General features: G+C 47.0%; 2 protein-coding genes across 2 annotated transcripts in view; both read left to right on the top strand.

Annotated features, from left to right (window-relative positions):
- Positions 1–12,507, top strand: part of CMC4 (C-X9-C motif containing 4) — a 540,756-nt gene that overhangs the window by 215,703 nt on the left and 312,546 nt on the right. The gene's annotated exons all lie outside the window — the stretch shown is intronic.
- Positions 149–2,089, top strand: F8A3 (coagulation factor VIII associated 3). The gene is given in 3 exon segments (XM_050775483.1): positions 149–696; positions 699–1,157; positions 1,160–2,089. Coding segments are annotated over 3 exon segments (1,125 nt in total). The 5' UTR covers positions 149–384; the 3' UTR covers positions 1,514–2,089.

Raw genomic sequence — 12,507 nt, 5'->3', positions numbered from 1 at the left:
TCACGAGTTTAGTTTGGGTCATGTTCAGATGGAGAGGCTGTGGGAGGCCTTCAGCAAGCGAGACCATCTGCATTGCAGCCGAGCTAGCAGCAGCTGGCGCCCGGCCAGGCCCCGCGTACCTTCCCAGGGTCTTGGCTCCGCATCCCCGAGACCCTGGATTTGCATGCGCCGCTCACAGCCCGGCCAGGCCCCGCCTCCGATCCCGCTCTTTGCACATCACCAGGGCAAGGGGCACGCTCGGGCTGGGGAGCGGGCGCCGGCACGCCTGCAGCCCGCCAAGGGGGACGCAGGGCACGTCGCCCCGCCCCGCCCCGCCCCGCCCCGCCCCGCCCCGCCCGTCCGCCAGCTGCCGCAGCGCGTCCGGAAGTGCCTGGGGCGGCGAGCATGGCGGCGGCGGCGGCCGGCCTGGGCGGCGGCGGCGGCGCCGGCCCGGGACCCGAGGCCGGGGACTTCCTGGCCCGCTACCGGCTGGTATCGAACAAGTTGAAGAAGCGGTTCCTGCGGAAGCCGAACGTGGCGGAGGCCGGCGAGCAGTTCGGACAGCTGGGCCGGGAGCTGCGCGCCCAGGAGTGTCTGCCGTACGCGGCCTGGTGCCAGCTGGCGGTGGCGCGCTGCCAGCAGGCGCTCTTCCACGGGCCCGGGGAGGCGCTGGCCCTCACCGAGGCCGCCCGCCTCTTCCTGCGGCAGGAGCGCGACGCGCGCGCCAGCGCCTGGTCTGCCCCGCCGCCTACGGGGAGCCGCTGCAGGCCGCCGCCAGCGCCCTGGGCGCCGCGGTGCGTCTGCACCTCGAGCTGGGCCAGCCGGCCGCCGCCGCCGCCCTCTGCCTCGAGCTGGCCGCCGCCCTGCGCGACCTGGGCCAGCCGGCCGCCGCCGCCGGTCACTTCCAGCGCGCCGCCCAGCTCCAGCTGCCCCAGCTGCCCCTGGCCGCGCTGCAGGCGCTGGGCGAGGCCGCCTCCTGCCAGCTGCTGGCGCGCGACTACACCGGCGCCCTGGCGGTCTTCACGCGCATGCAGCGCCTGGCGCGGGAGCACGGCAGCCACCCGGTGCAGTCACTGCCGCCGCCCCCGCCGCCGGGGCCCCAGCCCGGGCCCGGGACCGGGGCGACCCCCGCCCTACCGGCCGCGCTGCTTCCTCCAAACTCCGGCTCGGCGGCGCCCTCTCCCCCGCCGCCCTGGGCGCCTTCTCGGACGTGCTGGTCCGCTGCGAGGTGTCCCGCGTGCTGCTGCTGCTCCTCCTACAACCACCGCCGGCCAAGCTGCTGCCGGAGCACGCCCAGACCCTGGAGAAGTACTCCTGGGAGGCTTTTGACAGCCACGGGCAGGAGAGCAGCGGCCAGCTTCCCGAGGAGCTCTTTCTGCTGCTCCAGTCTTTGGTCATGGCTGCCCACGAAAAGGACACGGAAGCCATCAAGTCGCTGCAGGTGGAGATGTGGCCACTGTTGACTGCTGAGCAGAACCACCTCCTTCACCTCGTTCTGCAAGAAACCGTCTCCCCCTCAGGACAGGGAGTCTGATCCATCCCATTCACCCAGTGACTTTTTGCCCAGACCGGCAGGGGATTCCCATCAGTCACGTGAACCAGATGACTTTGCCTGTTACCAAACCTCACACATCCACGTTTGCATCTGGGGAGGAATAAAAAAGACATCGTTCCCGCTTCTGCGTTTTGTTATTCCTGTTGCCGCCATAGGAATTATTTCGTTGGCTGAACGTTACCTGCATCCCAAGAACACACTTTGATAGAATCAGAGTAGAGGACACCGCCGTCTTCTAAAAAGCCACGACATGAAAATGACAGTCCCTTTCGTCTCCTTCCTCTGCTTCTTCCACCCAACGCAGCCTCCTGCCTCCGCCTTTGTTTCATAGTGAGGATTTTATTTTGCACGGCACTCTCCCTCTAAATACCTACCCTAGATGATTTCATCCTGCCCCTCATTTCTGAACGTATTTCTGTGTCTTTGTAATGGCCACATTTCTCCTTCCACTCGTCCGCACAGTACGTCTTCGTGGCAGGGGAGTCATTTTATTCCTTACAGCTTCCTTGTAACCACAGCCCTAAATCCATGATAAAGCTACTCTTGCACTCCTCATGTGTGGTTTTGGTGTCCCTCGTCTATAAAATGTGACTCTCTTCCCTACTTGTCAGGAGGCCAGAAGCAGAACCAGATAGCTCTTTGGGCTCCAGGATGTGTTCCTTCCTTTGAAATTTGCACTATGCCTGCCTCCTATGTGGGCAACGAACCTGCCTCAGGGCAACGAACCTGCAGAGATCATCTGTGATGTGCTCCGTACTGGGGTGACTGCAATGCAAACGTGTCCAATGCAGCGGGTCCGGTGCCCATGCATCAATTTGCATTGGAATTCACGGTTCCGGTTCTTTTCCCAGAGGTATATGCAGTGTGGATCACAACAGCTTTTATTTGTAATAGGGATTCCCCCCGCCCCCCATCCCCGAGATGGAGTCTCACTCTGTCACCCAGGCTGGAGCACAGTGGCGTGATCTCGGCTCACTGCAACCTCCGCCTCCTGGGTTCAAGCGATTCTCCTACCTCGGCCTCCAGAGTACCTGGGATTACAGGCGCGCACCACCCATGCTAGGCTAATTTTTGTATTTTTAATAGAGACGGGGTCTCACCATGTTGGCCAAGCTGGTCTCCAACTCCTGACCTCAAATGAGCCACCCTCCTCAGGGTCCCAAAGTGCTGGGATTACAGGCATGAGCCACCACGCCTGGCCTGTAATAGGGATTTTGCTGCAACTTTTAGTTAAGTGGGTGAAATCAGAGTGCGTGGCCCTTTGGTGGTGTGCGATCATGTGACTGCAAGGCAGCCTCCGTGTTCCCCAAAAGCAGGATGGCGTTCCATTTGAAAACACTTAAGTTTCCAAGGCTTACTGGCTCAAATGGAGCATGCAACCCAACTAAGCTGTTTTCTTATTTATTGCGTCTTTTTGATCCTTTTGATGGTGACAACAAGAACGCTTTGGAATATAGCCTCTTTCTCAGACTTTCAACCCTGGGGAAATGCATCCTTTGGGCCGAAGTGGCACACAATACTGATCTTCAGGGCTGAGATATAAGGACACAGTTTGGAGTAGGTGTTTTTGTTATGCGTCTTTTTGCGGGGGAGAGGTGTGGAGGGTTGTCACTGTGAGTTGAGTGCCTCAAAATGGGTGGGACTTGTAGGGTGTTCTTTTCTGCTTCTACTTCTATTTCAACAGTGTGGAAGTAACGGGAAGCACCGTCATTCCTCTTTCTCTCACTCTCACTTGGCTGCCAGGAAGGGTCCTACGGAGCCCTGAACGCCTAGCCCAAATTATTGTAAAAGCGGTTGAAGGGCTCATGGTCCTTTGCTCTTTGGCTGTTTCCTGGTATGCTCCTCTTAACCCGGGCTGCAGACCTGGCCGGCTGGCTTATTGTCAGGTTTAGGAGTTACGGAGCATGACTGGTGACCAGTTTGGGATTTGGGCTTCAGGAGAAGCCCCCTTAGGCCTCTGGTCCAAACTCCTTGCATCAGGGAGGTGAAGGGAAGGATAACCAGACAGTCAGGTACTGGGTAGCTGAGCATAATTCTAGGAAACACTGAAACTCCTCATTTTCCATTTGCCGTGGGCTCATTCATGTATCTCCCTCAGAAACTTAAGAGCAGTGATAACTGGGCCGGGGCCAGATTTCAGCATTTTTGAGAATTCCCTCCTAATGTACCACATCAGTATCAAAAGTCAACACTGATTTATAGCATGCCAAAAGCAAATATTTTCAGAGGACATGATTCCTTTGCTTTTTAACTTGAAAACAATTCCAGATCCACATTTAAAACAGTGTAAACCGTCGGAAATGGTGGCAGCGAAGCAGTGAACCCTTAAAGGGTGTTGGGGTTCCCCTTCTCCCCATTATGAGGCACTCCTAAAAGGAGAAGTGTTGCTTATGAAAGAATATTTTATACGCGAATAGCACAAAGACAAAGACGTTTGAGAACCGCTATGCCGGAGGAAGGTGATCAAGACTGAAATTAGTGTATTAGGCAAGATCTGGTTCCTAGGTGCTGAGGATTCTGGTGCCAAGGATTAATGTTAACCGTGTAGGCATCTCTACCACCGTTAGAGGAGACCAGCAGCCCACAGACTCTTTCTGTCAAGGGCCAGATAGAAATGTGTTAGTCTTTACAGACCGCAGATGATCTCTGTTGCACAGTCTTCTTTGTTTCTTTGTATGTTTGTCTTTGCAATCCTTTAAACGTGTAAAAACTATTCTTAACTCTCAGTCCGTACAAAAGCAGGCTGTGGGCCAAATTCTGGGGCTATAGTTTGCCCACCCCTGAATTAGAACCCAGAACATAGTAGTTGCTCAATAACTGTTTAATTTTTTTTTTTTTTTTTTTAATTTCAATAACTTTTGTCTTACAAGTGGTTTTTGGTTAAATGGATGAATTCTATAGTGGTAAATTCTGAGATTTTAGTGCACTCATCACCCGAGTAGTGTACATTGTACCCAATATGTAGTTTTTTTAATCCCATACCCTCACACTCTCCCCCTTCTGTGTTTCCAGAGTCCGTTATTTCACTCTCTATGTCTTTGCATTCTCATAGCTTAGCTCCCACTTACGGGTGAGAACATAGGGTAATTTGGTCTTCCATTCCTGAGTTCCTCCGCTTAGAATAATGGTCTCCAGCTCCATCCGAGTTGCTGCAAATGACATTATTCTGTTCCTCTTTATGGCTGAGTAGTTCTCCACGGTGTATACATACCACATTTTCTGTATCTACTCATTGGTTGATTGGTGCTTAGGTTCGTTCCATATCTTTGCATTTGTGAATTGTGCTGAAATAAACACATGTGTGCATGTGTCTTTTTCATATAATGACTTTTTTTCCTTTGGGCAGATACCCGGTAGTGGGATTGCTGGATCACGTGGTAGATCTACTTTTAGTTCTTTAAGGAATCTCCATACTATTTCCCATAGAGGTTATACATTCCCACCTAGCAGTGTATGCACCGTCCCTTTTCACCAAATCCACGCCAACGTCTACTGCTTTTTGACTTTTTAATAATGGCCATTCTTGCAGGAGTAAGGTGGTATCTCATTGTGGTTTTAATGCGCATTTCCCTGATGATTAGTGATGTTGAGTATTTTTTCATATGTTTTGTGGCCATTTGTGTATCTTCTTTTGATGAATGTTTATTCATGTTATTTGCTTACTCTTTGATGGGATTATTTTCATTTTTTCTTGCTGATTTGTTGCATTCATTATAGATTCTATATACTAGTCCTTTGTTGGCTGCATAATTTGCAAATATTTCCTCCCATTCTGTGGGTTATCTGTTTACTCTGATGATTATTTCTTTTGCTGTGCATAGTGTTTTAGTTTAATTAGGTCCCATTTATTTTTGTTTCTGTTGCATTTGCTTTTGGGGTTTTAGTCGTGAATTCTTTCTCTAGGCCAATATCCAGAGACATTTTTTAAGGTTATCTTTTATAATTTGTATGGTTACAGGTCTTAAATTTAAGTCTTTGTTCCATCTTGAATTGATTTTTGTATAAGGTGAAAAATACAGATCCAGTTTCATCCTTCTACATGTGGCTAGCCAGTTTTCCTAGCACCATGTATTAAATTGAGTGTCCTTTCCCCAATTTATGTTTTTGTATGCTTTTTTGAGGATTAGCTCGTTGTAAATATTTGGCTTTATTTCTGGGTTCTCTGTTCTGTCCCATTGTTCTATGTGCCTACTTTTATACCAGTTCCATACTGTTTTAGTAACTATAGCCTTGTATTATAAATTGAAGTCCAGGAATGTCATGCCTCCATATTTTTATTTTTAATTATGATTGCTCTGGCTATTTGGGCTCTTTTTTGGTTCCATATGAATTTTAGGATTGTTTTTTTTCTAAATCTTTGAAAAGCAATGTTAGCATTTTGATGGGAATTGTACTGAATCTCTAGATTCCTTCGGGCAGTATGGTCATTTTCACAATATTGATTCTTCAAATCCATGAGCATAGGATGTGTTTCCATTTGTTTGTGTCATCTGTGATTTCTTTCACCAGTGTTTTGTAATTCTCCTGGTAGAGATTTTTCACCTCTTTGGTTAAGTATATTCCTAGGTATTAAATGGTTAAGTATATTCCTAGGTATTAAATGTTTTGCAGCTGTTGTAAAAGAGATTGAGTTTTTTATTTGATTTTCAGCTTGGTAATTGTTGGTGTGTATAGTAGTGCTACCAATTTTTGTACATTGATTTTGTAACCTGAGACTTTACTGAACTTGTTTATCAAATCTAGGTGTCTTTTGGAGGAGTCTTCTAGGTATATGGCCGTATCATTAAGAAACAGTGATAATTTGACTTTTACTTTTTAAATTTGGATGACCTTTATTTCTCTCTCTTGCTTGATTGCTCTGACTAGGACTTCCAGTACTATGTTGAATAGAAGTGGTGAAAGTGGGCATGTTCCACTTCTCAGGGGGCATGCTTTCACCTTTTCCTATTCAGTTTGATATTGGCTATGGGTTTGTCATATATAGCTGTTTTTTGTTTTGTTTTGTTTTGTTTTGTTTTTTAAACAAATCCCTTCTATGCCTATTTTGCTGGGGGGGTTTTATCATAAAGGGATGCTGGATTTCATCAAATGCTTTTTGTGCCTCTATTGAGATGATCATATGGTTTTTGTTTTTCATTCTGTTTATGTTGTGTATCACATTTATTGACTTGTGTATGTTAAACCTTCCCTGCATCCTTGGGAAACCCAGTTGATCATGGTGTATTGTGTTTTTGATGTGCTGTTGGATTTGTTTAGCTGGTATTTTGTTGAGGATTTTTCCATCTGTGTTCATCAGGGATATTGGTCTGTAATTTTATTTTTTTGTTATGTTCTTTGCTGGTTTTGGTATTAGAATGATACGGACATCACAGAATAATTTAGGGAGGATCCCCTTTTCTCTATCTTTTGCAATAGTTTCAGTGGGATTGGTACCAATTCTTCTTTGAATGTCTGGTAAAATTCAGCTGTGAATCTATCTGGACCTGGGCGTTTTTGGTTGGCAATATACTTTTTATTACTGATTCAGTCTTTCTGCTTGTGATTGGTCTGTTCAGGGTTTCTATGTATTCCTTATTTTGAGACAGAGTTTCACTCTTGTTGCCCAGGCTGGAGTGCAATGGCACGATCTCAGCTCACTGCGACCTCCGTCTCCCAGGTTCAATCAATTCTCCTGCCACAGCCTCCCAAGTAGCTGGGATTACAGGCACCTGCCACCATGCCTGGTTAATTTTTTTGTATTTTTAGTAGAGATGGGGTTTCACCATGTTGGCCAGGCTGGTCTTGATCTCCTGACCTCAGGTGATCTGCCCGCCTCGGCCTCCCAAAGTGCTGGGATTACAGGCATGAGCCACCGCTCCCATCCAGCTTCCAGTTTAATGGAATCATTGTTGTGTCTCCTGGTGGCAGCATTCCTCCCTCTGGGACTAAGACTTCTAGGCCAGCAGAATGTGATGTTGTGGGAACAGGAAGCAAAAATTTTGCTTCACTTGGGGTGATGGTGAGTGGTGCCACTTCCACTTCCACCCCTTGATTCCTGGACCTGTGAATCCTGGCTATGGGAGAAACAGTACCATATATTGGATGCTGATTCAGAGCATACATGACCTTCTGGAGAACTTTGCCCCAGCCCTGCAAGGTATTCTCACCTAGTTGATGTTGTAACTGTGACTTCAAAAGGCCATTCCACCATTCTATCAATCCAGCTGCTTCAGGATGATGGGGGACATGGTAAGACCAGTGAATTCCATGAACATGAGCCTACTGCTACACTTCTTTAGCTGTAAAGTGAATGCCTTGGTCAGAGGCAATGTTGTGTGGAATACCATGATGATGGATAAGGCATTCCGTGAGTCCACAGATGGTAGTCTTGGTAGAAGCATTGAGTGCCGATAGGCAAACCCATATCCGGAGTAAATGTCTATTCTGGTGAGGACAAACGTCTGCCCCTTCCATGATGGAAGAGGTCCAATATAATCAACCTGTCACCAGGTAGCTGGCTGATCATCCCAAAGAATGGTACCATATTGAGGGCTCAGTGTTGGTCTCTGCTGCTGGAAAATTGGGCACTCAGCAGTGGCCGTGGCCAGGTCAGCCTTGATAAGTGGAAGTCCATGTTGCTGAACCCATGCGTAACCTCCATCCCTGGCACCATGGCCACTTTGTTCATGGGCCCATTGGGCTATGACGGGGTGGCTGGGGAAAGAGGCTGAGTGGGGTCCACAGAACGGGTCATCCTATCCACTTGATTATTGAAATCCTCCTCTGCTGAGTTTACCCATTGGTGAGCACTCACATTGGGTGCAAATATCTTCATAGTTTTTGATTATTCAGAAAGGTCCATCCACATACCGCTTCCCCAAATTTCTTTGTCACCAATTTTCCAATCATGCTTCTTCAAAGACCCTGACCATCCAGCCAAACCATTGGCTACAGTCCATGAATCAGTATATAATCACACTTCAGGCCCCTTCTCCTTCCATGAAAAGTGCACGACCAGGTGCACTGCTCAAAGTTATGTCCACTGGGAAGATTTCCCTTCACCACTGTCCTTCAGGGATGTCCTAGAAAGGGGCTGTAGTGCTGTAGCTGTTCACTTTTGGGTGGTGCCTGCATATTGTGCAGAACCATCTGTGAACCAAGCCCTAGTCTTCTCTTCCTCTATCAACTGCTCATAGGGAACTCCCCATGAGGCCACAGGTGCAAGGTTGGGGGAGAGAAGGCAGGGTGGCAGGAGTAGAGACCATGGACATTTGAGCCATTTCCTTATGTAACTTACTTGTGCCTTCAAGACTTGCTTGAGCCCGATCGCATATATACCGCTTCCATTTGATGATGGAATGCTGCTGTGCATGACCCACTTTATGGCTAGATGGGTCAGAAAGCACCCAGTTCATGACAGGCAGTTGAGGCGGTATGGTGACTTGGTGACCCATAGTCAAATGTTCAGTTTCCACCAAAGCCCAGTAACAGGCCAGGAGCTGTCTCAAAAGGAGAGTAGTTATCTGCAGAAGATGACAGGGCCTTGCTCCAAAATACTAGAGACCTCTGCTGTGATTCACCTATGGGGGCCTGCCAAAGGCTTCAGACAGCAACCTTATCTGCCACTGACACCTCAAGCACCACTGGATCTTCTGGGTCACATGGCCCAAGTGACAGAGCATCTTGCACAGCAGCCTGGACCTGTTGCAGAGCCTTTTCCTGTTCTGGACCCCACTCAAAACTGGTAGCCTTTTGGGTCACTCGATAAATGGGTCAGAGTAACACACCTGAATGAGGAATGTATTGCCTCCAAAATCCAAATAGGTCCACTGTTAGATCTGACATACAGAGAAGGGCAATTACAGGGCGCTTCAAAGATACAGGTGCTGCCCTCACAAATCTATTTCTCAAGGCATTGGTCAAGGGTATATCTTCTGGACCCTCCAAGGTGGGATGAGTAGGTCTAAATTAACTAATTCACTCCACTATCCCAATCTCCCTAAGCCTTTGGATCTCTTCCTCTACATTAAACCAAGGGAGATCAGGCATTTCAGCTCACTCACAGTGGGCTATCTTTTAATCCATATTTCAGTTAACCAAGCAAATAAACTATTAGAACCTTTTTTTTTTTTTTTTTTTTGAGACGGAGTCTCGCTCTGTCACCCAGGCTGGAGTGCAGTGGCCGGATCTCAGCTCACTGCAAGCTCCGCCTCCCGGGTTCACGCCATTCTCCTGCCTCAGCCTCCCGAGTAGCTGGGACTACAGGCGCCTGCCACCTCGCCCGGCTAAGTTTTTGTATTTTTAGTAGAGACGGGGTTTCACTGTGTTAGCCAGGATGGTCTCAATCTCCTGACCTCGTGATCCGCCCGTCTCGGCCTCCCAAAGTGCTGGGATTACAGGCTTGAGCCACCGCGCCCGGCCTATTAGAACCTTTTTTAACTACCTGAGCTGCAACATTAACTGCAGAGTCCCTAGTTAGTGGGCTCAAATCAATAAATCCAGCCTGATCCAACTCTATGTTCCTTCCACCATTATCCCACACCCTTAATATCCATTCCCATGCCTGTTCTCCAGATTTCTGTTTATATACATTAGAAAAGTCAAGCAGTTCTTTTTGAGCATAGTGCACCTCCTCATAGGTCACACTCTCAACCTCACCTCTAGAGGCCCACTGCAACTTTAGTCTAGTTATAGGTCTAGAAGCAAATAGGGGTATTGGGATTGGCTGCTGAGGAGAATCAACAGTATCTTGCCTGGCAACTGCCTCAGGGGAGGCCATCACTGTTGCCTCAGGCAGCGCAGGGTTTATCTCTTCAGGCAAAGGTGGAAAGGCTGATGGCAGCATGGGTTAGGGAGGGGATGTTGCCACTACTGGGGATGGGGAAGCTGTTTCTTCTGGCAAAAAAGGTTCATCAGAGTTTACATACTCAGTGTCCCCAGCTTCATCAGTGTCCTCCCACACATCCCCATTCTAAGTCATAGGGTCCCATTCTTTTCCAATTAATGCCCTCAGTTTAACAGTAGATGCCTGGTAAGGCTATGCATGCACCTTTGGTTGCAGGTCAGCCACTCACGTGATAAGAGCCTGTGTCTGTTTTTCCACAATTTCAGCTCTTTCTCTACAAGAGATAAGACTCTCACTCAGGGCAGTCTTAGCAGATTTGAGGCTCAGTATCTGTTTTTGAAGCCAGGAGATAAAATCCCCGAGTTCATCATTTTCTTTCATCACATTGTCCGCTGAACTTAGGAGCAACCACCCGGCTTCATTATATTCCTTGGTTCCCCATATAAGACCAAAGGTATGATGTATAGAGTCACTAAATTCCTTGCCTCTCACAAGCGGTGAATCAGGAGTGTTAAATGCATTTATTTTGCATAACTCTCTAAACAGTCTATGACAAGGACTATCAGTGTTCCCAATACTATTAGAAGTAGAGTCCTTAGCATTTTTGAGTCTAATCATATTAAGCAGCCAACTCCAGAAACCCCAAAACCAACGAAAGAACTCCATCCTTAATATTCTCTTCCTCTGGAACCACTCCTGGTACCGAAATCTCTCAGGGTTCTCTAGAGGGACAGAACTAATAGTGTGTGTGTGTGTGTGTGTGTGTGTATAAGTTTATTAGGTATTAACTCACACAATCACAAGGTCCCACAATAGGCTGTCTGCAAGCTGAAGAGAAAGGAGAGCCAGTCTCAGTCCTGAAACTGAAGAACTTGGAGTCCAATGTTCAAGGGCAGGAAGCATCCAGCATGGGAGAAAGCTGTAGACTGGGGGGCTTGGCCATTCTCTTTTTTTTTTTTCACGTTTTTCTGCCTGCTTTATTTTCTAGCCACGCTGGCAACTGATTAGATGGTGCCCACCCAGATTAAGGGTGGGTCTGTCTTTCCCAGTCCACTGACTCAAATGTTAGTCTCCTTTGGCAATACCCACACAGACACACCCAGGATCAATACTTGGCATCTTTCAATCCAATCAAGTAGACAATCAGTATTAACCATCACATAGGCTAACTAAAAAATGAGAGAAGACTCAAATAAATGAAATCAGAAATGAAAAAGGAGATATTACAAGTAATCACACAGAAATTCAAAGGATCATAAGAGACTACAAGAAACAACTATATTTCAACAAATTGGATAATCTAGAAAAAATGGATAAATTCTTAGAAACATATAACCAACCAAGATTGAATCATGAAGAAGTTGGAAATCTGAACGTACCAATAATGAATTAAGAAATTGAGTCACTAATCACTTCAGGTCAATATCTTTGATGAACATCGATGCAAAAATCCTCAACAAAATACTTCAAACCAAATCCAGCAACACATCAAAGAAGTTAATCCATCAAGCAGGCTTTATCCTTGGGATGCAAGGTTAATTCAACATATATAAATCAACAAATGTGATTCATCACATAAACCAAACTAAAGACAAAAACCACATGATTATCTCAATAGATGCAGAAAAGGCTTTTGATAACATTCAACACCCTTTATGTTAAAAAAAAAACTATCAATAAACTAGGTATTGAAGGAAAATATCTCAAAATAATATCTATCTATGACAAACCCACAGCCAACATTATACTGAATGGGCAAAAGCTGAAAACATTCCCCTTGAGAAACTGGCACAAGACAAGTATGCCCTCTCTCACCACTCTTATTCACATAGTATTGGAAGTCCTGGCCAGAGCAATCAGGCAGGAGAAAGAAATAAAGAAAATTGGAAGAGAGGAAGTCAAACTATCCCTGTTGGTAGACGACATGATTCTATATCTAGAAAACCTCATAGTCTCAGCCCCAAAGCTCCTTCAGGTGATAACTTTGGCAAAGTATCAGGATACAAAATCAATGTACAAAAATCAATAGCATTCCTATATACTAACAGCAGCCAAGCCAAGAGCCAAATCAGGAATACAAATCCATTCACAGTTGCCACAAAAATAATAAAATACCTAGGGATACAGCTAACTAGGGAGGTGAAAAGAG

The sequence above is a fragment of the Macaca thibetana genome, chromosome X (assembly GCF_024542745.1).
Source record: "Macaca thibetana thibetana isolate TM-01 chromosome X, ASM2454274v1, whole genome shotgun sequence".
In the NCBI taxonomy this organism is placed as follows: Eukaryota; Metazoa; Chordata; class Mammalia; order Primates; family Cercopithecidae; genus Macaca; species Macaca thibetana.
The sequence above is the reverse complement of the archived record's forward strand: the minus strand, read 5'-3'. Positions and strand labels throughout refer to the sequence as shown.